We start from the raw sequence: 26,507 nt of genomic DNA on the forward strand, positions 1-26,507 counted from the left end.
CATCCTCAGAAGAACTGCAAGCTCATAACAGACTCTTAAACCAATGATATATCATTATCCGCTACAGAAATACAGAATGCAAAGGCGAGTCTGCAGGCTGTAAAGACAAAAGCTGACAAAAGCCCTAAGATACACAGGAGAGTGAGAGCTTATATCCACTATCACATCATTAACTAGGATGCCAAGGCCCTGAGCTCCTAGGCCTTCTATCTGGGAAGGAAAGACTGATTTTAACACTATAAAGCAAATCCTTTGCAATAGAACTAGAGCTGATAACTCATAATTTAGGGGTCCCCAAGGACTGAAGTCATGGCAAAGTTCAACATGGGGCATCTACCAGAGAATCCCTCAAATAAACTACCAACAACCATTTACCCAAAACACGAAAACAGAGAACATAGTCCCTTGTTATGCAAATATTTTGCCAATGCAGCCAAAACATTTGGGAATACTTTTAGGATGGAAAGCAGTCCAAAAACAGCATAGTATATAGATGTGACATTACTCCAGGAAGAGAGAGAGAGGACTCTCCTGTAATGCTACCAAATACGAAATGTACCAAGAGACATCCATTACATTTAGTAACACCTTCCAAGCATGAATAACAGAAAAGTCAACCTATAGAACTCACATTATGAATGTGCTTGGTGACATGACTGAGATCCAGGATGGGGTGCTACCCCCACCATAGTCTTCTATGGAATGAGGAAGAAAGGATAAAAACCTAGTCACCCTTATGAGGCAGAAAACATTGTATGATCTCTTCATAATATATAATCTGTGATTGTCCAGGACTTAATTGAGACTGACTGCTCTCCCAGAGAATCTCTTAGAAGTGGTGGTGAAGGGCAGAATCCAGCAGTTATAATCACACAGTCTTCTGACATGATGCCTAAAAAACATTTATCCTTTGGAAATTCCAAGCCATGACAAACCTGGAGAACCTACCACCTATAGACAGTTCTAGTCGGTAGCTAGTGCTACTGTAAAAACCCTTGCCTTTTGGTAGGCTTAGCTGCAGGCTCTGAAAGAGGTGACAATACCTCATGGCTCAGCTATCTTCTCTGTCTGAAAGAAGGATTCTTCCTCTCAGAAGAAACAGCTAACCTGGTAGAGGAAGAGGTAAATGGAAGGTACTTTGTATACAGAAATTGATAAACGCTTTACAAAAGCCAACATATTCTGCATCAATCATCTTCTGGAAAGGCTCTTCAGAGAGGACTTCCACTGTAGAAGATGCAATCCAGAATGTTGTGATAGTTCTCATCCTGAAAGGAGAAGAGCATCAGCTACACCATCCAAAACACATGTACCAGTGGCTGTTACCCTAGGCACTGCATCAGCACAGTCAGAAGTACAGTGAGTAATATGAAAACCCACAGAGAAAGTCTTAACAAGAGTTTTCCTTAGACTGCATAACTCCAGAGATAAGGAGCTTTTCCAGCTTTTCTGGTGTCTGATCCACCTGGAAGGTTTAGAACATGGACACGAGACAACTAGCTCAGTGCCTTGAAGCTCAAAATGGCAAAGGAGAACACACTCTTCCCAAACCAGAGCACAGCTTTAGACTTTTTGTATGATGGCAACAAAAAGTACTGGGGTCTATAGGCCCTGTATTAGGCTGAAGACTTGAAAGAAACATCTTCCCTGAGTGATTGCAGATGTTGGTATGTCCCTTACCTGGGAAGAGGCTTACATAAAAAATCTGCATTTCTGTGCAGATGAAAGCCCAATGTCTGGATACAATCCAACTATAAACATACCGTCATTCAGGAAAGGTCCCACAGGAGAGATGATCTAGGGATCTCCAGTGCTAAGCTAACCTATTTCATGTGCATGCACGTGTGTGTATACATATGTGTGAGTGAGTATATATGTGTGTGTGTGTGTGTGTGTGTGTGTGTGTGTGTGTGTGTGTGTATATATATATATATATATATATATATATATATATATATATATATATATATATATATACATATATATATACACACACACACACATCTATATAGCCATATCTATGTCTATATATATATATATCTATATATATCTATATATATATATATGTGTGTGTGTGTGTGTGTGTGTGTATATATATATATATATATACACACACACACACACACACACACACACACACACACACAGTGTTTATAAAATGCTTATACACCCCTGTTAAAATACCAAGTTTTTGTGATATAAAAACATGAGACCACAATAAATCATTTCAAAACGTTTCCCACCTTTAATGTAACCTATAACCTGTACAACTCAATTGAAAAACAAACAAATCTGTTACGGGAAAAAATATAATAAATGTACAATGCGCTGGTTGCATAAGTGTGCATACCCTTAAACTAATACTATGTTGAAGCACCTTTTGATTTAATTACAGCATTCAGTCTTCTTTGGTAGGAGTCCATCAGCATGGCACATCTTGACTTGGCAATATTTGCCAAATTTGCCTTGTAAACGCCCTCCAAATCTGTCAGATTGCGAGGGCATCTCTTGTGCATAGCCCTCTTCAGGACACCACACAGATTTCCTATTGGATTTAGGTCTGGGCTTTGGCTGGGCCATTCCAAAACTTTAATTTTCTTCTGGTGAAGCCATTCTTTTGTTGATTTGGATGTATGCTTGGGGTCACTGTCGTGTTGAAAGGTGAAATTCCTCTTCATCTTCAGCTTTCTACAGACGCCTGAAGGTTTTGGGCCAAAAGTGACTGGTATTTGGAATTGTTCATAATTCCCTCCACCTTGACTAAAGCCCCAGTTCCAGCTGAAGAAAAGCAACACCAAAGCATGATACTGCAACCAGCATGCTTCACTGCAGAGATAATGTTCTTTTGGTGATGCGCCAAACATACCTTTTGGAATTGTGGTCAAAAAGTCCAACCTCCTCCTGCCTGGGGGACTGCACACAACACTCTCTTGTTGATTTCTTATACTGGCTTCCTGGCATCTCAACCACTTTGCAAGTGCCAAGAAGCCCAGTAGCTTTCCTTTCAACCTTCATTATTGGTTGGGTTAAAGCACCAGCCCTTGGGAGAAGACTGTGATGCACTTCTTTCCCACATGGTACAGTCTTCTTCACTGCAACTCCTGATGGTAATCTGGCAACCAAAGCCACATTACAAAAGTTTAATCTGCTTTATTAGTATCAAGTACCATTTCGGAATGCTGATTCTATTAAGACGGCTGCAAACTGATCAACAGCTTAACTTCAGCTCTCTCACTGTGGAAACAGAAACTCAAAAATAGCCAGTGAGATTGTCATTCTGGGTAATATTCAGTTACTGGCTAGAAAGTACACTGCCTGAATGTCAGCAAAGAAGGAATTCAGAGAACTTGAAAGAAAATCAACCAGAAAAGGTCAAGAGGAAACAGTGGCTGCAAAGAATCCTATAGCTGTTCAGCAAAAAGCAGTTTCAAGTTTCAGATTTGGTACAAGAGATGGCTTCCAGTAATTTAGAGGAAAATAAATAAATCACATATATTCAGAGGTCATTAAAACAAATTAAACACTAAAGGAATATATCAACTCAAATACCAAAGGGTTGGAAAAAAACAGAAGAAGCTTTAACTAGCTATTCAGATGAATTGATAAAACTGCAAAAAACAGGCCAAAATGAAGGCTGGCCGAGTATAAGACTTCTCAAGAGCAGCTGTTTCAAAAAAATGGTAGCATTAGAAGACAGAGCTCTGAGAAAACCTGTACCAGAGAGATTAGAAGGAACAGACTGTATTAGCACAAATAATTGGACTGGTTTTCCACAGCAAAATGTGTTAATTAAAAGTGAACAGGGAGTGTTCGCTCCAAACCTGGCCACAATAAAGCAGTCAAGACCTCTACTAGTAAAAATGCAATTATACCAGTAGAAAGAGTTGATTTTGACAAAACTGTGGACAGAAGACAAAAGTATTAAAACTTGGAGACTGCAGTGTGTTTGTGGAAAAGGACTATTCACTGTAAACCAGGCAGAAGAGAAACACATTTATCCCAGTAATCAGGGCATGTTGAGTGGCAGGTGTGAGAGTCAAGCTGTTGTATATAGCTATCCTAAGAATATTTTCCTGACTTGAACCAGAGTAGATAAACAAGGCAAAGACCAGCAACACCAAAATCAGTGAATAAATGGGAGACTATAAAGCATCACTCACATTTGTGAAATATGGCTTTGCGAAAAAAAAAAAGTGGCTGTGAAACACTAGACTTTTGCTGACTTTGTTAAACTTGTGTGTAGAATGAATAAGAAATACCCCACTTTATGTTATTAATGTTTAGAAGGACACACAAAAAGTTAACTACAAGTAGAATTTTTTGTTCTTATTAGTATTTGTATAAAATACTTCATGATACTACCTGCATGTTATATAGTAAAGCTGTTCTCAACAGTGTATATCAGGGTATTTTAAATGTGGCCCAAGTCTTTTCAGGAACTGTTGTATATGTTAAGATATTACAATAAACAAGTACTTTAGTTGTAATAAATATAAGTTTTACAGTATAAGAAGAAGAGAAAGGCGGACAGAAGTAAGATGAAGTTAATAAGCAGTAATCTTGGGCTGTCGGGAGGGGTTTGTACAAGTTTACTGACGACATTATATGTAGAATTAGTATGATAATTGCAAGGGTGGATGTCAAGATTAATGTCTTTGCTTACAAAAAAATTTGCTCACGGCTTAAGTCAAACTGACATGAAAAATAAGATACAATGATGAAAGCAATGAAAATGCTAATCTTCTTGTATCTGCAAAGATATTAGATTTTTTTATCATTTTGTTTCATTAGCAAATGTTCTCAGTAACAGACAAGTCTGTAAATGAAGGTAGTTAGCCAGGGGAATTCTGGGCATAATTTACAAAGATTCTTTCAAGCATCTGCAAGCTGTTAGCTGTTTTTTCCCCCATTACTATTTTCACATGGAAACAAGCTGTCTGCAGGTGCAAGCAATTAATCTTCAGAGTTCTGAACATTCTTTTCTGAGGGAAATGCAAAATTTAAAGATGCAATGGCAAACAGCTCAGTGAAAAATCATAGGTTGGCACTAGGCTATCGGCCCTAGGGCCTATACAAGCCTAGCCATAACAATTCCCTGGATATTTTTTCCCACAATATTTACTTCCCTGGACCCCTGTGTAGCAGGGCGACTGACATGATTCCTGGAGTGAATTTCCTACCGCCCATCCAATCGTCAAGGTTTGTTTTGAAGAGGGCCAAGGAGGCATTCTGCTTGACATGTACGAGCAGTCTATTCCAGAGTATGGGGAGTCTCTGGGTCAGGAACCTATCCCTCCAGCATGTTTTGTTCATTGTGATGACAAAGTTTAGATCTCTGGAGTGTGTGGCTCTGAGGAATTGGGATTTCTTTAAGTGAAGCATGCCCAACAACTCAGGGTTTGACATGGCCTTGTATGTTAAGCAGAGATCGCCTCTGAGTAGAGGATATGCCACAGAGTATAGCTGGAGTTTTTTTTAGACGGCCAGCATAGGGCATCTGCTTTAGGCCTCGGATTCTTTTAGTGAGATATTTCTGCATCCTTTCCATCTGTTGCAGATGTCTTGTGAGGTACATACCAAATGGGGCATTGTACTCTATAATGGGTCTAATGAGGGATGAGTACAGTGGGACAATGACCTCCTTTTTTCTGGATGAAAAGCCCTTAGTGATGAGGTGTGCCACACAGAAGGATTTCCTGACTGTTGTGGCGATGTGGTTATCGAAGGCGAGACCACTGTCCACCTGTGTCCCTAAGTCTCTCATCACACTTTCAGTGTTTAGTGTACTGCCACCTATGTGGGAATTCAGGGGTACATGGTTTTTCCCAAAGGGGATAACTATACATTTCTTGGCATTAAGCTTGAGTTCATGGCTCTGGCACCAAGCATATGTTTCTGTAAGGCCCTTTTGTAGAATATCCACATCATTTGGGGATTCAGTAATGGCTCCCAGTTTGCAGTCATCTGCGAACTTTGTTAGCCAGAGTCCCTTAGTGTTGACCTGTACTTCAGAGAAGTAGATGCCAAACAAGAGTGACCTCAGGACTGAACCCTGAGGTACAACACTTGTCTGGAGCTGGATTTGGAGTCAGCTACTTTTACAGTCTGGGTTCTGTCAGTAAGCCAGTTGGCAACTCATTGAGTGACGTAGGGATTTATGCCCAGCTTAGTAAGTTTATCTATGATTTCAGAGTGGGGGATGGTGTTGAAGGCCTTGGAGAGGTCTAGATAGGCTGTGTGGACCGCCTTACCCTCGTCCACAGCTCTGGAGACTGATTCAAAGAAGTCAATCAGGTTCAGGAGACAAGATCGCCCCTTCACGAACCCAAACTGTGTGGGGTCCAGTGTTTGAAGGTTGCCAATGTCTTTGTTTATAAGTTCCATGATAATGCGTTCCATGCCCTTGCAGATCAGGCTTGTCAGACTGATGGGACGGCAGTTCCTGGGATCCAAGGTGGATCCCCCCTTGTGGAGTGAGATAACTATAGCTGTGTGCCACTCAGTGGGCACGAAGCCTGAGGTGAGGCTATGATTAAACATGACACTTGGGTGAGGTGCCAGTTCATTTTGCAGTGCATGTAGTACACAGTCTGGGATGTCATCTGGTCCCATGGATGCTGTATTCTTAGCTTTGGAGAGTGCGGTTTCTACCTGTGTGGTCGTGATTACCGGAATTTGGCAATCTTTTGGTATTGAGATGGACCCTTTAGGGGGTAAGAGGGGGGTGAAGTTGGCACTAAATCGATCTGCCGGGATATTGGCAATATCCTTGGGATCAGTACATTTAATGCCATTCTGTTGTAGCTCAGAGCAGATCTGAGCATTGCCATTTAGATTCTTTACATAAATATAGAATGCCTGGTGGTTGTCTTTGGAATCTTTGGCAATTTTATTTTCATAACTAGCTTTGGAGGATTTTATAAGGGATCTCAGCTTCTTACTGAGGTTGGTAAGGGAGTTTTTTTTGCATCCTGAGATTTCCCTCTTTTCTACAACAGTTTCTTCCTTCCGTTGTATAGTTTGTTTATGGCAGGGACCACCAGATTGGCATCCTTTTTTTGGAGGTGTGTGTCTTGGTTCTATTTGAGATAGCACAATTCATGCACAAGAGGATGTGCTCGTACAGTGTCTTAGTGTAGGATTCAGCAGTCGAACTTTCAAATCCCGTTTGCATGGGTGTCATGAAGTTTGTCACTTCTGACTTGAGTACCATGAAGATGGCTTTGGAGAAGTTTTTTTTACGGAGGTTTCCTTACTGGGGGGTGGGGGTGGGATGTGGATGTCAAGGGTGATTTGCTTATGGTCAGACCTGACCACTGGTGTGGAGCATCTTTCTCCCATGTTGGTAATGACCAGGTCTAGGACACTGGAGTCCATGGTGGGACAATAGATTAGTTGATCCAGGGTGTTGGAATTTATGAATTCCAAGAACCGTTGGGAAAAGGTGTTGATACAAGAGTAGTTTTCCCAGTTAATGGCAGGGAAGTTGAAATCACCTAGTATTACGGTGTTTGGTTGTATCTTAATATTTTTGTATGTTTACAAAGGTGTAGTGAGAATCTTGGGGCATGGTGGGGGATCTGTAGCAAGCTACAATTTGGATTGCAGTCTTACCTAGTGTTAGTTGCACCTGGAGAATTTCAGATGCACTGTGTTGGGCAACTAGCCTGGAGGTGTGACTATCCTTGGTGAATATAGATACTCCTCCACCTTTAGTGTTTTGGTCTTGGTTTAGTGGCCGAAAAGTGTGGTAAAAGTTGTAGCCTGGTATTGCAGGGATGCTCCCTGGAGGCCATGTCTATATTATAATGAGTAATGAAGATGTGAGGCTTGACCCACTTCACTAAATAAAGTCTAAAATTACAGGAAGTGAATATCAGATCGTAGCATCTCCAGCAGCCTGAATACTTTAATAGAACAGTACATAATTTAGATTTAAAGATAGCCAATGCACCTTTTTTATGCTTTCTGAACGCATATAAGATGCTTTTCACATCTGGGAGGGGTATGTAGATATGAAAAGAAAAAAGTTATGCATTTACCATAACGTTCCATGCTTGTTGTCCATCTTGCCTTCATTCTTATTGGTTGGGCTCTGGACCGATCCTCAGTTCCGACTCAGCCGCATTCTAAAGCTCAGAGTCTTCCACTTGGCTCGTGGCTGAAAACCCTATCCAATGATGCACTAGAGTGCCTCCACAGATCTTGTTTGCTGCTACGTATAGCAAGTATCAACTTGTACAGAATTAAATGACAGTAACTAATGTGAAAGTCAGAAAACTTCCTTGGTGGAAGAAAAAAAAATTCTCTCGGTCCTCCAGAAGCTCTAGGCTGGGGGAAGGTGGGTGGGTCATAAGAATGAAGGTAAGATGGACAACAAACATGGAATGTTATGGTAAGTATATAACTCCTTTATGCTATGTTGTCCTATCTTGCCTTAATTCTTACTGGTTGGGACAGCGTCAGTAGCACCATATTTCCTGGGGGGCTCACGGGAGTATATTCTTTAGGACAGTGGAACCAAAAGAGGCCCTGTCCCTGGAGGCTATGTCTACCTTATAATGAGTAATGAAGGTGTGAGGGTTGGCCCACATTGCAGTAGCGCAAATATTATCTAGTGGCAGTGTAGCCTGAAAAGCAAATGATGTTGCAATCACCCTTGTGGAGTGACCTTTGACTTTAAAGGGAAGATGTCTATTGTTAGAAGTGTATATAAATGTGACACAATTTGAAAGCCATCTCGAAAGCGTGACTTCCGAGACAGGATCACCTTTTTTAGCCTCTGAGAAGGAGATGAACAGCTGATCAGATTTCCTGAAAACTTTAGTTCTGTGTTATCAGAAGCGAAGTTGTCTATGCACGTCCAACTGATGTAGTGCATATACTGCCATAATAGGGGAAAAACACTAATGGCTCAATAGATTGATTAAGATTAGTCTCCGAGCACACCTTTGGCAAAAAAGATGGATTAGTTCACAGAGACACCCTGCCCTTATGGAAAATCATATAAGGAGGTCTGATTGACAAAACTTGAAACTCAGAGACTCTTCTGGCAGACGTAATAGCAATCAGTAAAATAGTTTTCCATGATAAAAATTTAGTATCACATGTTGATGTGGGCTCAAATGGAGGATGGATCAGGTGAGATAGCACAAAATTTAGATCCCAAGGTGGTAGAGAGTCTTTGATGGAAGGTCTTAATAAACAGGTGCCCTTTAGAAATGCTCTGCATAATCTGTGGGGCATCAAATTTGGAGTTAGATCACCTGTACGAAAACTGGAAATTGCAGCCAATTTTACCTTGAGAGTAGCTGCAGTGGAACCTTTATGAAACAATTCCACCAGAAAGTCCAAAATAGAGCAAATCGGTGCAGAAAAAGGGTCGAGATTCCTTTTGAGAATCTCCTCCATTTACGGAGATATAACTTTCTGTCAGAGGATTTATATGAAGAAAGTAGTATGTGCTTTACTGCTGGCATTAGAGTATGAAGCCTGACTATATTTGGAACTGGAGTAGCCAAGCTGTCAACTTGAGGGTCTGAAGGGAGGAGTGGTGCACTCCCAACATATGAATCAGAAGGTCCGGAACTGGGTCCAGAATCCACGGTTCCTCCTGAAAATGCGGCCAAAGGAAGAGGAACCAAATCTGACGAGGGCAGTATGTGGCAATGAGGATCAGCCTGCTTCCCAAGGATTTGGCTTTCTGGATGACTTTGGGTATTAGAAGAAAGGGAGAAAAAGCATAAAGAAGTCCCGAGAGCCAATCGCACACAAGTGCGTCCCTTGGTGACTCCCCCAGAGGGGGGACTAGGGTAAAGAAGTTGCTGCATTTGGTGCTTAAGGGGGTGGCAAAGAGGTCGCAGCAAGGCTGGCCCCATTTTCTGAAAATCCTTTCTGGTACTTCTTGCTTTAGGGACCACTCGTGAGGCCCTGCTGAGTCTGTCGGCTATCATGCTGGATTTCCCCGGGATGTGCATTGCCACTAGAAAGCGTTGGGAAGACGTTGCCCACTGCCATACTCTGAGTGCCTCTCGACAAAGTGGGTAACATCTGGTTTCTCCTTGCTTGTTTATGCACCAGGCCACCGACATGCTGTCTGTCTGAATTGCAATCATTACTAGTGGAAGAGTCCTGAAGTGCCTGCAACACCAAGAGTACAGCTTTCATCTCTTGGACACTGATATGCAGATGGGCCTCATGATCCTGCCAGGAGCCTTGGACAGTCCTCCCCAGATTATGCCCCCCCCCCATCTGGGAGGCATCTGTGGTCACCATGGCTATCGGCCGTTGAGGCAGAAAGGGACGACCTACTGTCACATGGCTGGAAAGAAACCACCATCTCAGGTCTCTTTTGCAAGATTCCTTGATCGTGATTTGATGCGACATTGGTAGTTGCTGTAACGACCACTGGGTAAATAGAAGCCATTGAAGAATTCTCATGTGCATACGAGCTAAAGAAACTAAAGTTATCGCTGCTGCCATGGTTACTAGGACTTGAACTATTTTTGCTTTTACCCTGGTCTTTGGCACGAGATTTAAGATTTGCTGTCTCAGTATTTCCGCCAGCAATCTTGCCATCATAGAGACTGTGTCTAGGTGTGCTCGTATATAGACGATATGTTGCAATGGCAACAAGGCAGATTTTTGTGAATTTATAGTAATCCCCAAGTGTGAACAGAGTTGTAAGGTGGCGTCCCTTGCTTGTTGAAGTAGATGCTTGGTGGTGACAAGTTAGGAGCCAGTCTAAATATGAAAACACTTGGAATCCTGGACACTCAAGTGAGCTGTAACCACTACCATGCATTTGGTGAACACTCTGGGGGCTGTAGTGAGACCAAAGGGCAGAGTTCAAAATTGGTAGTAACTGGCTCCCAGCCAGAAGCGCAGGTGAGTCCATGATGGCATGTCCATTTTTATGTGGTAGTACACATCCTGGAGGTCTATAGAGCACATCCAATTGTCTTTCCCTTAAAAGGAAAGAATCGTCTGCAGTGTCACCATCTGGAACTTGGTCTTCTTTACAGATTCGTTTAATTTGCTGAGATCCAAAATGAGTTTCCAGTCCCCTGTTCTTTTTGGTACTAAAAAGAATCTTTAGTAAGTTCCGGATCCTATTTGATCTGTGGGGACTCTTTGGATGACTCTTTTGTCTAGCAACTTTTGAATCTCTATGGTTGCTTGATCCCTTTGATTGGGTGGAACATCTGGGATATTTTTCGTGATTGGGACATGAAGGGAAAAGGGTATGGAGTAGTCTCTGGATATTATGATTTGTACCCATCTGTCTCTTATTTCTCGCCAGGCTTCCGGGTACAAATATAAATGACCCCGACTGCCTCCAAAGGTGGGCAGGTGGGCCTCCGTTCAGGAGCGCTGGAAGGGCCTACCGTGAAAGGAATTGTGGTCGCCCTGGTTCTGCAGACCCCCTTATGCTGCGAGGGCAGCATCTGCTATTATTACCTCCCCCTCTGACCCTGGAGAAAGATTCACCTCATGCATCTTGAAAAACTCCCTAAGATTTTTTGAACCACATTTTCCCCCCTTCGGACCCTTAGGATATGGTCTCGAGGGTATAGAAAAACGTTCTCCAATGGCAGAAAGAGTTTTTCCTTCTTGCTCGCATCTGGTGAGCGTATCTTTGAATTTCGGTCCAAAGAGTGAGGAACCATCGAAAGGGGCATTGACAAAGGTATGCTTAAAGGGTTCCACAAAGTTACACAAGCGCATCCAAGAGTGTCTCCTTAGGGGAACTCCCAAACCTGCTGCTCTACTTGCTCCGTCTGCTGCATATGAGATGAGTCTCAAGGGGGAGTTCACTACGGAGGTTAAGGTGGATAGCTGAGAGGTCACCTTACCTGAGGCCCCTGCAGCTAATGAACCTTGAAGAGCATCTCCTAGCTCTTCAGGAGATCTCTCTGTAGCCTTGTGAAGTGTGCCAAGTAATTCAGTGATCTGAGGGCAAAAGTCGCTGAAGAAAATATGTGCTTCCCATATCTGTCCATCGCACAAGACTCTTTGTTAGGTGGATGGACAGATGAGGATGTTTTGGCCAATTCCTTCTTGGTGGCGGCTGCCACCACCATAGCATCCACAGGAACACCCTTAGAAAGAAATTGTTTGTCATCTGGGGCTGTAATAAATTTGTTAGGCCTCCGAGGGACTGGTTCCACTGGGTCTGGAGACTCCCACGCCTTTTGACTAACTAGTTCCATGAGTTCGTCGAAAGGCAGAGATATGCAGGAGGCTGAAGGGTGAGATCCGAAGGCTTTCAGGTACACTGACTCCTCAGAAGGCAAATAGTTGCAAATAATTGTAGTCACTCAGCCAACTAACACAAACGTAAATCCACTGTCGCCAGGTGCAAACACTTTAATGAAGTTAAAATAAGCGCTTTCGTCTTGGAAACAAGATTTCATCAGATCGTCATTATTTGCAACTATTTATCCTCCTCAGAAGGGTTGATGGACTTCCAGCTGCCTCTCTGCTTAAGGATCTTTAGGATATATGCAAAGGATATATCCTCAGAGGGTGACCATGGGGACCCCTCTGATTCCTTGAGGTCAGTGTCAGATGTAAGAGACTCATCCAGGGAGTCAATATGCTTCTTCTTGCAAAGCCTCTTCAAAGGGCCCTCTTCAGACTGGTATTCTGGAGAGGTTTCGGAAGATGAAAGTTCACCCGATGGGGTAACTTGAGGCCTAGGATCTCCACTAGTCTGCAGTTGGGGTGGTGCAGAGACAGAAGCCAGTGCCTTTGAGGGACGATTGTCAGAGCCTTCTTGTAGAGCTGTGTGGGAGGACAGCACACTCCTCATCAGCTCAAAAGCCCCTCTCCCCTGATCCAAGGATCCCTCCGGGTCCAAGGAAGCAGAGGAAATCCCTGGAACCAAGGGCGCTGGCTCAGAAGCTGATGTAGGTGCCGAGCTCATCCACGCCGAAGCACTGAGGGGTAAACTCGGACCTGACAAATGTCGGACCCAAGTCCACCCCTAGACCAGAAGAGCTTCGGCCTCTAGACATCCCAGATGGCACCAAGAATGTCGGAGCAGAAGACGGTTCCGAAATCCAGACGGTGGGTTTCAGCACTGATGGTTCTATCACTACTGGTTACAGACATTCCTGCTCTGATGTTCCTGGCTGGCTTAGAGGAGGAATTGTAGTGGATGAAAACTCTTCACTGGCTCTGGATCCAAATGGGATGGAGCCGACAGAATTTTGGCCAGCGTCGGCGACTCTAGTAGCCTTCGCACCACTCTATCCACATAATCCGATAAGGTTCTGAAGGACCAAGAGGAAGGGATCGGGGAGGTAACTTTCTGTAGTATAAGTGATTTCAATGTCGGGGAGACCGGTGTCAATTCAGGAGACAAGCTCCAAAATTGTTTCGCCATCGGTTCTGAAAAATTAGGAGGCGAAGATGAAGGCTTATTGGATCGATGTTCTTCGGATCAGAGGAAGACAATTTAGAAACTTTTTTGGCAGGCTCCAAATGGCCTGAGGATGAAGATGATGACCTTTGGTAGATCTGTCAAATTTAGAAGGAGGAGATTTAGACTTTCTGGAAGTTGTCTGACTTTCCAAGGCTTCCGAGAAAGGCACCTTTAAAAGCCCCCTTACAATCAATTTGTTCCTTCTCTGTAGCAAAACTTTGGAGCTGAACGAGTGGCAGATACTGCAAGATTCCTGTAGGTGCATGGCACAGACACAGTGCTTCTCTGGTTAAGGATCTCTAGGATATCCTCAGAGGGCAACCATGGGGACCCCTCTGATTCCTTGAGGTCAGTGTCAGGTGTGTCCATCAGTCAAGGACATCTTCTGAGAACATTTCTGGCATTTTTTAAAACCAGATGGTTTAGCTTCTTTCTGTTCCTTAGACATTATCTTTAACAATAACATCAAAAAATCTATATAAGTGTTAAAGCCTATTCGACTAGACTAGAAAATTACTATCACTATTATATATTATACTGATAAAATTTAACAGGGAAAAATAGAAAAGTATTTGAAAAAGCGTAAGACTTAGCCACAGCCAAAATTGAGACCTCCAACTTGCTTTGCAGCAAACGAGATCGGAGGAGGCACTCTAGTGCATCATGGGATAGGGTTTTTAGCCACGAGTCAAGTGGAAGACTCTGAGCTTTAGAATGCGGCCGAGTTGGAACCAACGATCAGTTCCAAGCCCAACCAGTAAGAATTAAGGCAAGATAGGACAACATAACATCAAACAGCAATAGGTGTAAGAAGGCACACAGTCGGTAAGATGCAATTTAGCATGGGTAACCTTAATTTAAGGTTATGCCTGTGGGTGCAGCTGTTGATTTGGGGAAATTGTCCCTATCTGAAGGGTTAAACTTAATTTCTTAAAAACTTACCTAGTTTATGTGTTTGTTCTATGTTTATAGGGGATGGGGTGTTTTTAAAAAAAAAAAAAAAAAAAAATATATATATATATATTTATATTTATATTGAGGGTTTTCATTAAAACAAAAAGTCTTGAGAAATGCAAAATAGGTTCAAATTGAGATAAAAAGAGACATCATCCTGCAAATATTAGTATGCATATGAAAGACAACAGTTGAAATACACATTCAAAAAAAACCTGTCGTGTACAATAAATGGGAACAATAGCTTTCATCATAATGTCTACTATATCCATAGTATCTTGGATTGTAAATAGCATTACAGGTACAGACAAAAAGAAAAGAGTACTGGATTATATTAAAAAATGCAGAATGCAAATAGCAATACTGCAAGCGACGTTTGGAAAAAAATGAAAATGTGAATTTTACAGATAAAGGATTTCGGAGTGGATATACAATAGAATATCAGAAACAAATGAAAAGGGGAGTGAGAATACTGATTGCTAGAGGGGCTCCAACAGTGATACAGAAGGAAAAAAACATTAATGGTACATTTGTGGTAGAAGGGGCTTAGTGGCAAGGGAGGAGGATTATGCTGACATGTACTTATATTCCACCACTAACTGCTATTATGGAGCTTAAAAAATTTTTGAGAGAAATAATCAGCTTTCACCAGGGAATATTACTTATAGGTGGGAACTGGAACTTGATTTGCAACAGTGAGGATACACTAGAAGACCTACAAGGGAAAATTTAACAAAAGAGGGTAGATTTCTGAAGAAATGTATGAAAATATTTGCTATGAAAGACATGATTTCAGTAGTAGGAATTCGGACAGAATTTCTATATTATTCCCCAAGGTACAATAACTCTGCTAGACTGGACAGAAATTATATTTCACAGGAACATGTGCATTTAATTGAAAACTTTGACATACATCCAATAACCATTTCAGATGGTGTACTGATAAAAACTAATACAAAAAAATTCAGGGTAATGAAATAAAATGAGACACTGGTATTTTCTAGTCTAACTGTTGAAAAGAAAAAAAGTTAAGGAATGGGTTGTGGAAATTATTCAAGAATTATTAGTGAAGAAAGAAATTTCTTCAAAAAGAGCTTGTGAGTGGGATAAAATGAAACTGACTTTCAAAATAGGTTAGAAATAAGAGAAAGAGGTATAGTTAAAAAGTAACAGGAATTCTTAAGAGTGGCTGACAAAAGTTAAAGTATTGCAGAATAATGGAAATCTCAAAGAGCAAGAAGACAATCACTTCAAAATGTTAAACAGAAAATAAGGGAATATTTCGATAATATGCATGAGTTTAGAAAGATTGCTGCTAAGCAACTATTTTTTGATAACTCCAAAGCGCAAAACCTTTTAGCGGAGTGAATTAGTTAACAGAAACCAGAAAATATTAAGACCTAATTTAGGAAGCCTATGACAAAATAAAAAAACTGAGATCCTGCAGAGGTAGGAGAGATATTTTGGAAATGTTGTGAAAATCTGTATAAAGAAGAGGAACGTGGAAACCAAGAAACAGCACAAATGGAAATATTTATGAAAATTAATTACACCAAGGTTAGAAGAGGAGGAGAATCCAAAGCTAAAACTTAACATAGGAGGAAATGAAATAAAAATGGCGATGTATAATCAATCTGCATGAAGAGTCCAGGAACAGAAGGAATTCCCATGGAGGTCTGGAAGGTAGGAGGGGAAAAAAATGTGATAAAGATCTGGAAGATTTTATTTAACAGCATTTTAAGGAGGGGAGAAGCACCAACATCTTGGAAGAAAGATTTTGAAGATCTTGAAAGCTGTGGTGGCTATATTATCCAAAGAGGTTAAAGACTTGTCAGACCCAGCCTCATAAAGACCCATTTCAATTTTAAACCATGATTATAAAACATGGATTATGTCTGTACTAGACAAAAGAATGGCAAAAGCTGTTGTCAGAATTGACAGATATGGATCAATGTGCTTTTGTGGAGGAGAGGCAAACATTTTAAAACATTAATAAAGCAATGCTGATGCAAAGAGAAGCAGAATGTAAGAAAATACCAATGTTGTTGGTGGGTCTTGATGCAAAGTATTCACCAGAGTAAGCTGGGATTTTATGATTTGGGCAAAGGAAACATTTGGATTCCCTGATATAATAAGGCTAATTAGAAGGCTATATTAAGGATCAGAAGCAATAATTAAAGTGGGAATGATCCTCTTCAGTAAGTTTTGTTTGAAGAGAAGAGCCAGGCAAATGTGTCCTCCTTCCCCTTCGCTTGCTTTATATTTAGAGCTACTGGCAAAGAAAATAAGAGACTCAGAAACTGAAGGATAAAACCTATATGGTAAACAAGTTAGCTTTAGTTGCAGCAGATATTATTTTGTACCTGGTGAATCCAGAAAAAGACATATCAGTTTTATGGGACATTTTGAGACAGTTTCAAGTCTTTTTGGGATATAAAATTAATGAAGATAAAACAAAGGCTATAGCTGTAAATTATGTACCCACAAATGAATTGGTTCTACAAAATCCATAGTTATAGGGACATGGTAAGAAAGTATTTAGGAGTATGGATTAAAAGGGCTTCTGATATGGCAGCTATGGATCTGTGAGAAGAGACTAATCAAAAGATAATAAAGAAATGAAAATCTTATAGATAGTAAGATACAAGCAGTGAAAATATGTTTAGTCCCTTTAGTTTTATATACAGGTCCAGCACATTTTTATCAACCAGAGAAGTTGTGACCAATAATTAATAAAGAGTTAAAGGATTTTTTTTTTTGTGGAAGGGGAAGAGGACAAGAGTTAAATGGGATAAGTTGATCCTTCCAATAGAAAAAGGTGGTTTAGGAATACCTGGCTTGAAGGGATAATTTAGAGCTATACAGTTAAAGCTCGTGTGTGTGTGAGAGTGTGTGTGTCTGTGTACATATATACACATATATATATATGTGTGTGTGTGTGTGTGTGTATAACACACAAGCAGAAAAGTATAATTCAAAGTGGAAGGGGATGATGATGAAGCAAGGGGAAAGTTCAAGAAACAGACAGACTGGGATTTTGCATACAGATCCATAAGGAGAATAAAAAACATACAAAATATTATATTCATAAAGTAGCAGAAAGTATTTTGAAAACTAAGCCAACATGAGAATGAAGAAAGGAGATTTTGCCAATAAGAATGACTGCAAGTAGGGGTATAGAAAATAGGCAAGAAGGAGCTGGAATTTACTGGTGAAAACTGACAAAGGAACCAAGGTATTGGGAGCAAATAACTAGAGAGGGAACGGTAACAGAGTGGGATGAGGTCAAAAGACATTTAAATCGCAGGAAAGAGACTGCCTGCCCTACAAGAGTTTGATTTCAGAGTACAGGCAAAGAGAAAGGGATAGGGGAATCATAAGTGAAAAACCTGCTGTTAAAAACAGATTAGTAGGGCATATAAAATACTGCACAATAACTAGAAGATTCAATTAGAGGAGGTTAGAAAAAGAGTGTGAGAAGGGACTGGAAAAGGAATTTACAAGGGAAAAATGGGAGGGCATATGTATGGCCTCCAAGTATGCAACAAAGTCCAGAAGGCTTGGAAGTGTTTGCATAAGTATTTTACACTTCAAGCAGACTTCAAAGAATTTTTCCTCAGGAAGTTGGTAAATGTAGGAGGTATGATGGAGAAGAAAGAGGTAACTGGAAACATATGTTTTGGGGTGTAATGAGGTGGCAGATTTTAAAAGTTCCCTACTGAGTGCTCTGTCAGAAATACTGGGTGAGTACATGGCTGTGACCAAGGAAATTATTCTTTTGAGCTGATGCACAGGATCTGAATTGACTACACATAGTAAAGCCTTGTTAAGTTTAATTCTGTTGGCTGCCAAAAGGCAATTACTGGAAAATGGAAATCAAAGTCTAAACCTACTGTATTTCAAGAACTGCATATTATAAAATAGGTAAACAATCCGAAGAGGGATCTTTAGAATATGGAAGGAGCTAATTATGTAGCAATAACTGGAAATTGTGCAAACAATACATGCAGAATAATGCTGGAGAAGAGCAGTACAGTTTAAGGCAAGGCAGGAATTGAGCAATTTATGTAATATTGAGCTGATGATAGTTATAAAGAAGGAAAGGATATGTCATGCATAATGCAAGAAAATGGAAAAATGTTAGTTTTTTTTCTTTTCTGTTAATGTATACTTGCCTGTCTAAAGTGATGACTTCATAAAGGTGTTAAAAGTACCACTGCAAATTGCAGTGAGATGCATTTATTCTATTCATTTTGTAACATAATGCTTTCTTTTGTTCTACTGTGTTTGTTGTTCTTTTCATTTTCTAAAATTGGTGGAGGTTTTTTTCCTCCCTGGACCTCCGATGAAAATGGGTTTTTACTGCCCAGTCAGACTACCAGGTAAACAAATGCAAATTAACAGGCAGTTGAGCTCTCCTTACAAAGCATATAAGGACTGTTATCCAAACTATTTGAGTGGCAAGAAACTACAAGAAGTAGGCATGCCGTCATTCCCTAGTGCAGTACTGCTAATGCATGTGCTATAGGAAGTGTTTATGCCCCAGATATGATTAGCTACTGATCGTGAAGATTTGTGCTTAAACGTGTTCCTATAGAAACAATTCCCAGCTGTAATCCGCTGCAAAGGGTTGCAGATGTACAAATCTCTTCTTACCTGCTCTCCAGCAGTTCCAGGTATAAATAATCAATTCTATAGATTACACTCTACCAGACAGCCAAGTAAAGGATTCTATGGCTTACATCCTTCTCTACAAAGCAATGCTTCCTGATAGTCTTTAAGATGACTCCTTCAGTTATGATTCATTGCCCATGCTAACAACTCGCACTGTTTCTCTTCAGTTACAAATCACAGTGCATTCAAAATATCACATTTCCATTTACTTTTTTCTCCTACACTGCACATTTCCAGTACTACTAGCCTTTCATCATCCTCTCTTCTCTTCATTCTCTTAACCGTTTTGATAACATTAAATCATAACCCCCTCAACCAGCATGACATCCTTCTCCCAATAAGATCTGAAGAACTTTCAGGGCTCATGTCACCTACAGAATGTGAGGATAACATATACTTGTTTCATAATCTATACATGTGAAAATGCAAAGCAGCATTAAAAAAACTTTTTATAATTAATTCAAACATATTCAATCAATATGATAGACTTTATAAATACAAAAAATTCTCTGTGCAAGTGCAAAACAAATAGTCCGGTAGCCAGGAAAAAAAAAAAAAAAAAAAAAAAAAATATATATATATATATATATATATATATATATATATATATATATATGGGTCTACTTTGGTTGACCGAAACGCCAGTTCGCCGACACGCAAAACACAGAGACCAAACAACCGAAAACACACAATACCAACAACTCACAAAACCGAACACCATTACACCGACACACAAAACGTAAACTACACATTACACACAATTACATATCCACTAACCTTAACCCAAACCCTAACCCTAAGGTCCTACTCTACCGCACACTTACCCTACCCACACCCTAACCCTAACTCACTTAACCCACCCCTAAACCTAAAGTCCGTCACTATCGCACACTTATCCTACCTGCACCCTAACCCTAACTCACTTAACCCACCCTAAAACATAAAGCCCGTCACTATTGCACACACACTATACCCGCACCCTAACCCTAACTCACTTAACCCGCCCCTAAACTACAGTCCGTCACTGTCACACACTTACCTTACCCAAACCCTAAGTCCGACACTACCGCACACTCACCTTTCCCACACCCTAACCCTAAATCCCTCACTATCGCACACTTACCTGTCCGCTTCCTAACCCTAAATCCCTCACTATCGCACACTTACCGAGTCGCGCTCACACGTTGCCCATGTCGGTCTTTTCGGCTGTCGGGATTTCACCTTGTTGATCACCTTCGTTTTCGGTCGTTTGGTCTCGGTCTTCTGCGTGTCGGTCAACTAAAGTAGACCCATATATATATATATATATATATATATATATATATATATATATATATATATATATATATCCTCTGTCATTTTATTCTTTACTCAAATTACATTCCAGTGTTATCATCTTACCCATGACAAATGGCATGTACATTTATTTCTATTTCTCCTACACTGAAAACTCTCGTGGGATTACTGAAAGTAATTTGACCAACTCAGTTCTGAAAGCTACTCTGGAATACAGGCAGTAATTACACTTTTGTTTTTAAGTTCTGCTCTTCTTCCTGTTGCAAAATTCTTAAAGTTTACATTTTTGGACTTAATGGTAATTAAGTTGCACACAAGTATTACAACTACTTTGAAGAAAAGATTCTAATACAACAGTTTTGAATTCTGAATGCATATTGAGCATGACTTACACTTCTGATTAATTTCAGTATGGTCATATCCTATACATTACATTCAACTCTTCTGACTCTGCTTAAAGGATAAAGACTTTGAGCTATTGCTGTAACTATTAAGATACATTCCTGTACAGTGAAGTCCTGAAATACAGAGCACTAAGCCAGAAGAGATATAAAAATTTATGACTGCCTTGAGACAAGTACAACGCTATGTCAAGCAGTGAAGTAAATATCATAAGCAAATGCAGTTCTGTACAACACAAAACTGGCAACATTTAAAAAAGTTTTTAACTAATCCACAAGACATAAATGCAGAAGCTCTCACCTGCAAATAGTACTGCAGATTGTCAACTAGGAATGCCATGTGATTTCTCAATCTCCATTTTACTGCATCCGTATTATTAGATTTCAAGTGCTTACGTTGCATCTGTAGGGCCCAACAGTGCTGTAGCTCAGCCTGAACACGACGTACACTCAGAAGATATTTAAACATAACATTGTATCTGATACAACAAGAAAGACAAGATTATGTCAGATACTGAACATCGGATAGCTATAACAATTATAAAAAAGTGCACATTACCATAAACACACATTCGGAACAATATCTAAACAAAATGCTTGTGTATACACTAACTGAATGTTTTTTTTAATAACTTACATTCACAGTCACTGAGAATATTTTATGCAAATGGTACAATATAAGCCATCTATAACAATGACCTAATTTTAGGACATCTGCTTTCTTCCCGCTTCACTTAGGAACCTGCTTAGAAAATCGCTTCATAATAAAATGAGATAATTCTCTTCCTACCAGGCAACGCAAAAAGTAGATAGCAAAGCCTTTTAAAGGAAGGGTAGTATTTACTGATTTTTAACAAAAGCTCTGACTTTTGTAATTTAAAAAAGTTCTAAAACTAATTCAGCATATGTAGCGTTGTCACCTCACAGTAAGACGCTGTCCGGTTCGATTTTCAGTTAAAGCGTCTTCTGCGTGGAGATATGCATGAAAGGGAGTACCTTCATTGAAGGTTGTGTGTGTCAGGGCTGGTAACTCGACACGCAAAAATCAACTAGCAATCATTAGCGGATCGGAGTTCCGCTGTGGCGACCCCTAACTGGGAAAAGCCGAAAGACACAAACAAACGGTAAACATATCACTGAATCTAAATTACAATGCATATCATCTTTGATGTGGACATTATTATACATTACATATAGGATTACACAATTACACAACATGCTGTCAAAGGGCACAAAATGCATGTGTGGGTGCATATGTATATATACACACACACACACACACATATATATATATATATATATATATATATATATATACCTACACACACACACACACACACACACACACACACACACACACACATACATACAAAGCACAGTTGGGTATCAGAACCAAAATTCAGAACTCTCTTGCTTCTCAGAAAAGATAGCCTGGAGCCATAGTACAAGTTGTACTCTAGCAGAAAGGGATAAAAGGCAAGGATAAGGAACCCCACCCTGACAGCTATATCAAGTAGAATAAGCCCTAATAAGGAAAAAAAATCCACCAGAAGGACCAAAAGGTGTTAGGAGCGAGGGTGTTAGCACTGAAACTGTGATCTATTTGAACATCTACTGTTATGGTAAGTTTACTTAAACAACTGTTCTACGTTCATCATTAGATCACTGCTGCAGCAGCCTATTGCCATAGTTTAGATAATTTGGGAGGAGGAGGAAAGACCATAATCCAAGAGCCTTTGGAGTACAGTCTTAGCACAACCTGTTCGATGTGGAGGAGGAGGAGCAGTCAGTTTTATACCATTTAGTGAAAATGTGTGCTGATAACCAAGTTGCCACCTATAAAATACATTTGCAGTCTACCCCTTTCCAAAAAGTACTAGAAATATCCATGGCCCCTGTAGAGTGTATACATCTCCAACCCTTCTACATTTGGTGGCTCTGACATTGATGAGAAGGGGCCTTCCATGATGAGAATAACAAAACTGAATAGAATGGAATAACCACTTAGTCTGCTTTGAGATCAGTCATCCCTTCATCTACCCTTCATAGGCAATGTACAACTGACTGGAACTTCTGAAGTCCTCTGTTTTTTCAGTCTAGTATCCAAGTTGTCTGAGGTCCATGTAATCTTTTACAAAGAACAATCCTTTCAGTTTGCTCTTCAAACTCCAATATCAGTAGGGGAATTCTTCAGGACATTAGGATATATGACTTTTACAATTATCATGATTTCCACAGGCAGATTACACGAGAAGAATTCTGTAGTTTCGCAAATCAGTATGGACCCAGCAGCAACAACCCTTACCTTTTCAAATTCTTGTAGTGAATTTTGCTAGAAAGGAACACTGGAGGAAAGATCAGTTCAGCCAGCCTGAATCCTGGTCTTCTAGTTTCCCCACTCACACCCTTCCCAGTCTGTAACTATACATGCTTCAGACTTTGCCTGAGGGGTGTATTCAAAGGAGCCAAAGTACAAAGGCTTTGGAACCATTATTTCAAACACCAATGTCATCATTTCATTGATGTCTGTAATTGCCCTCAAAGCCCTGAACCATTAACAGACTCCAGGACTTCTTATGGTAATCACAGACAACACCACTATCTTGTTTTCCACAAGTAAACAAGAGGAAACCAGGTTGTATCCCCTGTGCAGACTAGTCATGATAGCCTGGGAACTTGCAGTAAAGCACAACCTGTCCTTCAAGGCTGCTTACATTCCATTAGAGAAGAATACTGTGGCAGACTTTAAGCAGAAAGAAGACTGACCTCACAAATGCATGTTACACACAGGGGCTTCCAGATTATCAACCTGTGGGTAACTCTACAAGCAGATCTATTTCCATCCATTCACAACAGACATTTGAAAAAATTTTGATCTACGACTCCTTGTAGACAGGCCTGGAAGACAGATGCCTTCTCTTTCCCATGGATGGGAATGTTCCTTTATGCCACCTCCTTCCTCCAATAATCAGAGTTCTTTTAAAGATCCAAAAGGGCTCTCTAAAAACAATATTGGTAACTCCCTTTTTGTCTAGGCAACAGTGGTTCTCCCATCTCATGAAAAAGGCCAAAGGGGACTGCTACAAAACTTCCCCACAGGACAGACTTACTCACACAGATCTACTTGAAGAAACCTGAGAAACGGTGTAAACCAACATCCTTTATATCAGAATCAGACTATGAAAGGGAAGGAGATCCCTTTCTTTTTTAATGAGTCTGGGCTGTAGAAACAGACTGAAGAGATTGAAATGTTTAGAAAAACTTTTAGCAAAAGGAAACTATCCCTCTTTTATTTCCTTTGGGGTACAGGGAGTGAGGAGGTGTTTCAACTTCTGAGAATTTTTCATGGGAGTCTCTAAAGAAAACATCTGCTCAGACATCCAGTCCTCTCCCCAAAAGTAAGGCATCTCATCAGCAACAGCTATCTGCAGGACATCTGCATCCCTTCGGAGTTGATGAATAATAGTTCTCCCTTGTCACACTGTATGTACATCCAAGCCCTTGCCAGACGCCTGACCCATAGTGGCTTCCCAAAGAGCAACAACAGAGAGGTCAGAAGCAGCAGCATATCATCTGAGGGCTCCAACATGGCCACAGTGAAGTCATCAATCAAGAGCCAGAAAAGAGAGTATGTTGAAGATGGCATTGAAGAAACCTCCCTATTTTCCTTTTTTTAATGACCTGCAGAGGAAATTTGAGGTATCAGACTCCATAGTGGGTCACATAAGGGCTTTAAGCCACTGGCCTTCAACAAAGAGCTTGACGGAACTAAGATAGCTCCTAAAGGTCTAAGGTTTAAAAGATAAACAACTGGAGAATAAACAGACATTCTGTTCCTCACCTAAACAGGAAAAGGCTGTTTTGGAGTCTCTATAAGATATTTGCTGTCCACACAAGCACTTCCTCTGTCTCTCTCTCTCTCTCTCTCTCTCTCTCAGACAAAAGCCAAAAATACCTTTCACAGAAAGAAAGGAAGGAAGTCCCGATGGGGTGTTTGTCTAATTTCTTAAAATTAGCTAACTGCCAAGTCACAGAAGATACAGCAAAGAACAAGTCATAGTGGTCACTTCAATAGCTAGAAAGTTTTGAATTTTTATGCCCGTGCACCTAGCTTTATATTGACACGCTGTAATACCTCCTTGGACATAGTGGCATGTGGAAGTCACTCTAAAGCTTTGGATACTAGCCAGAGGTCCGATCCTTGGCAGGATATGTGCCATTTAGCTTAGGCCACTGCAACAGTGATCTCACGAACATCTACAGGACTAATACGATAAAATGTCAAAGTGCACAAAGGCCAAAAGATACTCCATCAATACCAACTTTTAACACAAACCAGTATGAGCAAGGAAAATTACAAAACTAAAGCGACTGAAAACAGAAATGAAAAACTACAAAACTAAAGCAACTGAAAGCAGAAACTCAACAGTTTTCTTTTCCAATCATGAAACCCTATCCCAGAAAAACACAGACTAAATTTGTCTGAATACTGATACTATTAAGGAAAGATGTTTTCATAAGTTAAAGTGTTGTGTTATGACTGCGGTAGGGACAGGCACAGGGTTATGGTTAAGCATGCATGAATAAGGTGGGGGGGGCTTAGCAGCTACTACCAGGCCATCTCTAACTAATTTATCTCACATTCCCAGCAAGTTTGCAATTCTCCAAAACTTTAAACGAAAGCAGTCTATTTCCATTTAGTTTAACTGCGATATTCTATTTCATCTGACTTGCTCAAGAAATTTCTCAAATTTCCCAGCTTGCCTACTATACACTAAATTACCCCTGCGGCACAATTCATGGAAATAGCAGGAATATTCTTAAGCTACTTACCCCTATGGAAACAATCATGTATTTTCGGAAATGACATTAATTACAAGTGATTTAAAAAATTAAATTGTTTTGGTTTCCCTAATGATAAAACAGCATTAGGGAAATAACATGTCACATGTTAAGTGCGCTAAATAAAGATACCCACTCAGAGCTGAAGGATGACATTCACCTAAGATATTTAGTATTAATTCATTCAGAGTATGAAAAAATATACACGATGCCGACAGCAGATATCTTATGTAATCTGCTATAAAGGTTACAGCTACAAAAACACTAATAACCAATAGTATAAGAAACCTGAACCTACAGAATGAGCAGCTTTGAAATACAGTTAGGCCAAGCAATGTAATTTTATTCAACCTTACCACAAATGCAATCATACAAAAGGATCTCCTGTAATGCACCACAACAGTGGTTATACATCTACAAGGTCCAAGAACATACAGTAACATTTTAACTTACAGCTAATTAGTGATTGTTGTCCATTATGTCATATGTTGAAACCACCCCAACATGACAGCATAAATATCAACTGTACTCCTGTCAGTTAATAGTTGTAAGACGCATTTTTCCTGTTGAGTATATGGACAATTTTATAATGTTGGCAATGACCAAATAAAACAGAAAGAGAATGTTCTCCGCTAATGTATGACATCAACAGACATTGCAAAACTGATTTCAGCCAATTATGAGGGATGGCAGACCTAATTCCAAAAAACTGACCAAGATGTATATTATCAGGTTCTTGCATTACATTACTAACAAACTCTGCCTGTGCAAGAAAAGCACACTTGTTCTTATACTTACACTTTGCCACAACTGATTGCTGATCTTGTAAGTGGCATCAGCAAATTATTTGCCAATGGTCTGTCTTATTCATAAACACATCATAAGAATACACAGATGATGGCCTAAAGCTG

General features: G+C 40.2%; 1 protein-coding gene across 2 annotated transcripts in view; it reads right to left on the minus strand.

The window, feature by feature from the left end:
* TUBGCP4 (tubulin gamma complex associated protein 4) overlaps positions 1–26,507 on the minus strand; it is a 944,163-nt gene that overhangs the window by 167,976 nt on the left and 749,680 nt on the right. For both annotated transcript variants that reach the window (XM_044077538.1, XM_044077537.1), the window contains exon 14: positions 21,056–21,233. In XM_044077538.1, the coding sequence (XP_043933473.1) occupies positions 21,056–21,233 (178 nt within the window). The remainder of the gene's footprint in view (positions 1–21,055; positions 21,234–26,507) is intronic.

The sequence above is a fragment of the Protopterus annectens genome, chromosome 7.part0, assembly GCF_019279795.1.
Source record: "Protopterus annectens isolate FY-2018-M chromosome 7.part0, PAN1.0, whole genome shotgun sequence".
Classification (NCBI taxonomy): Eukaryota; Metazoa; Chordata; order Ceratodontiformes; family Protopteridae; genus Protopterus; species Protopterus annectens.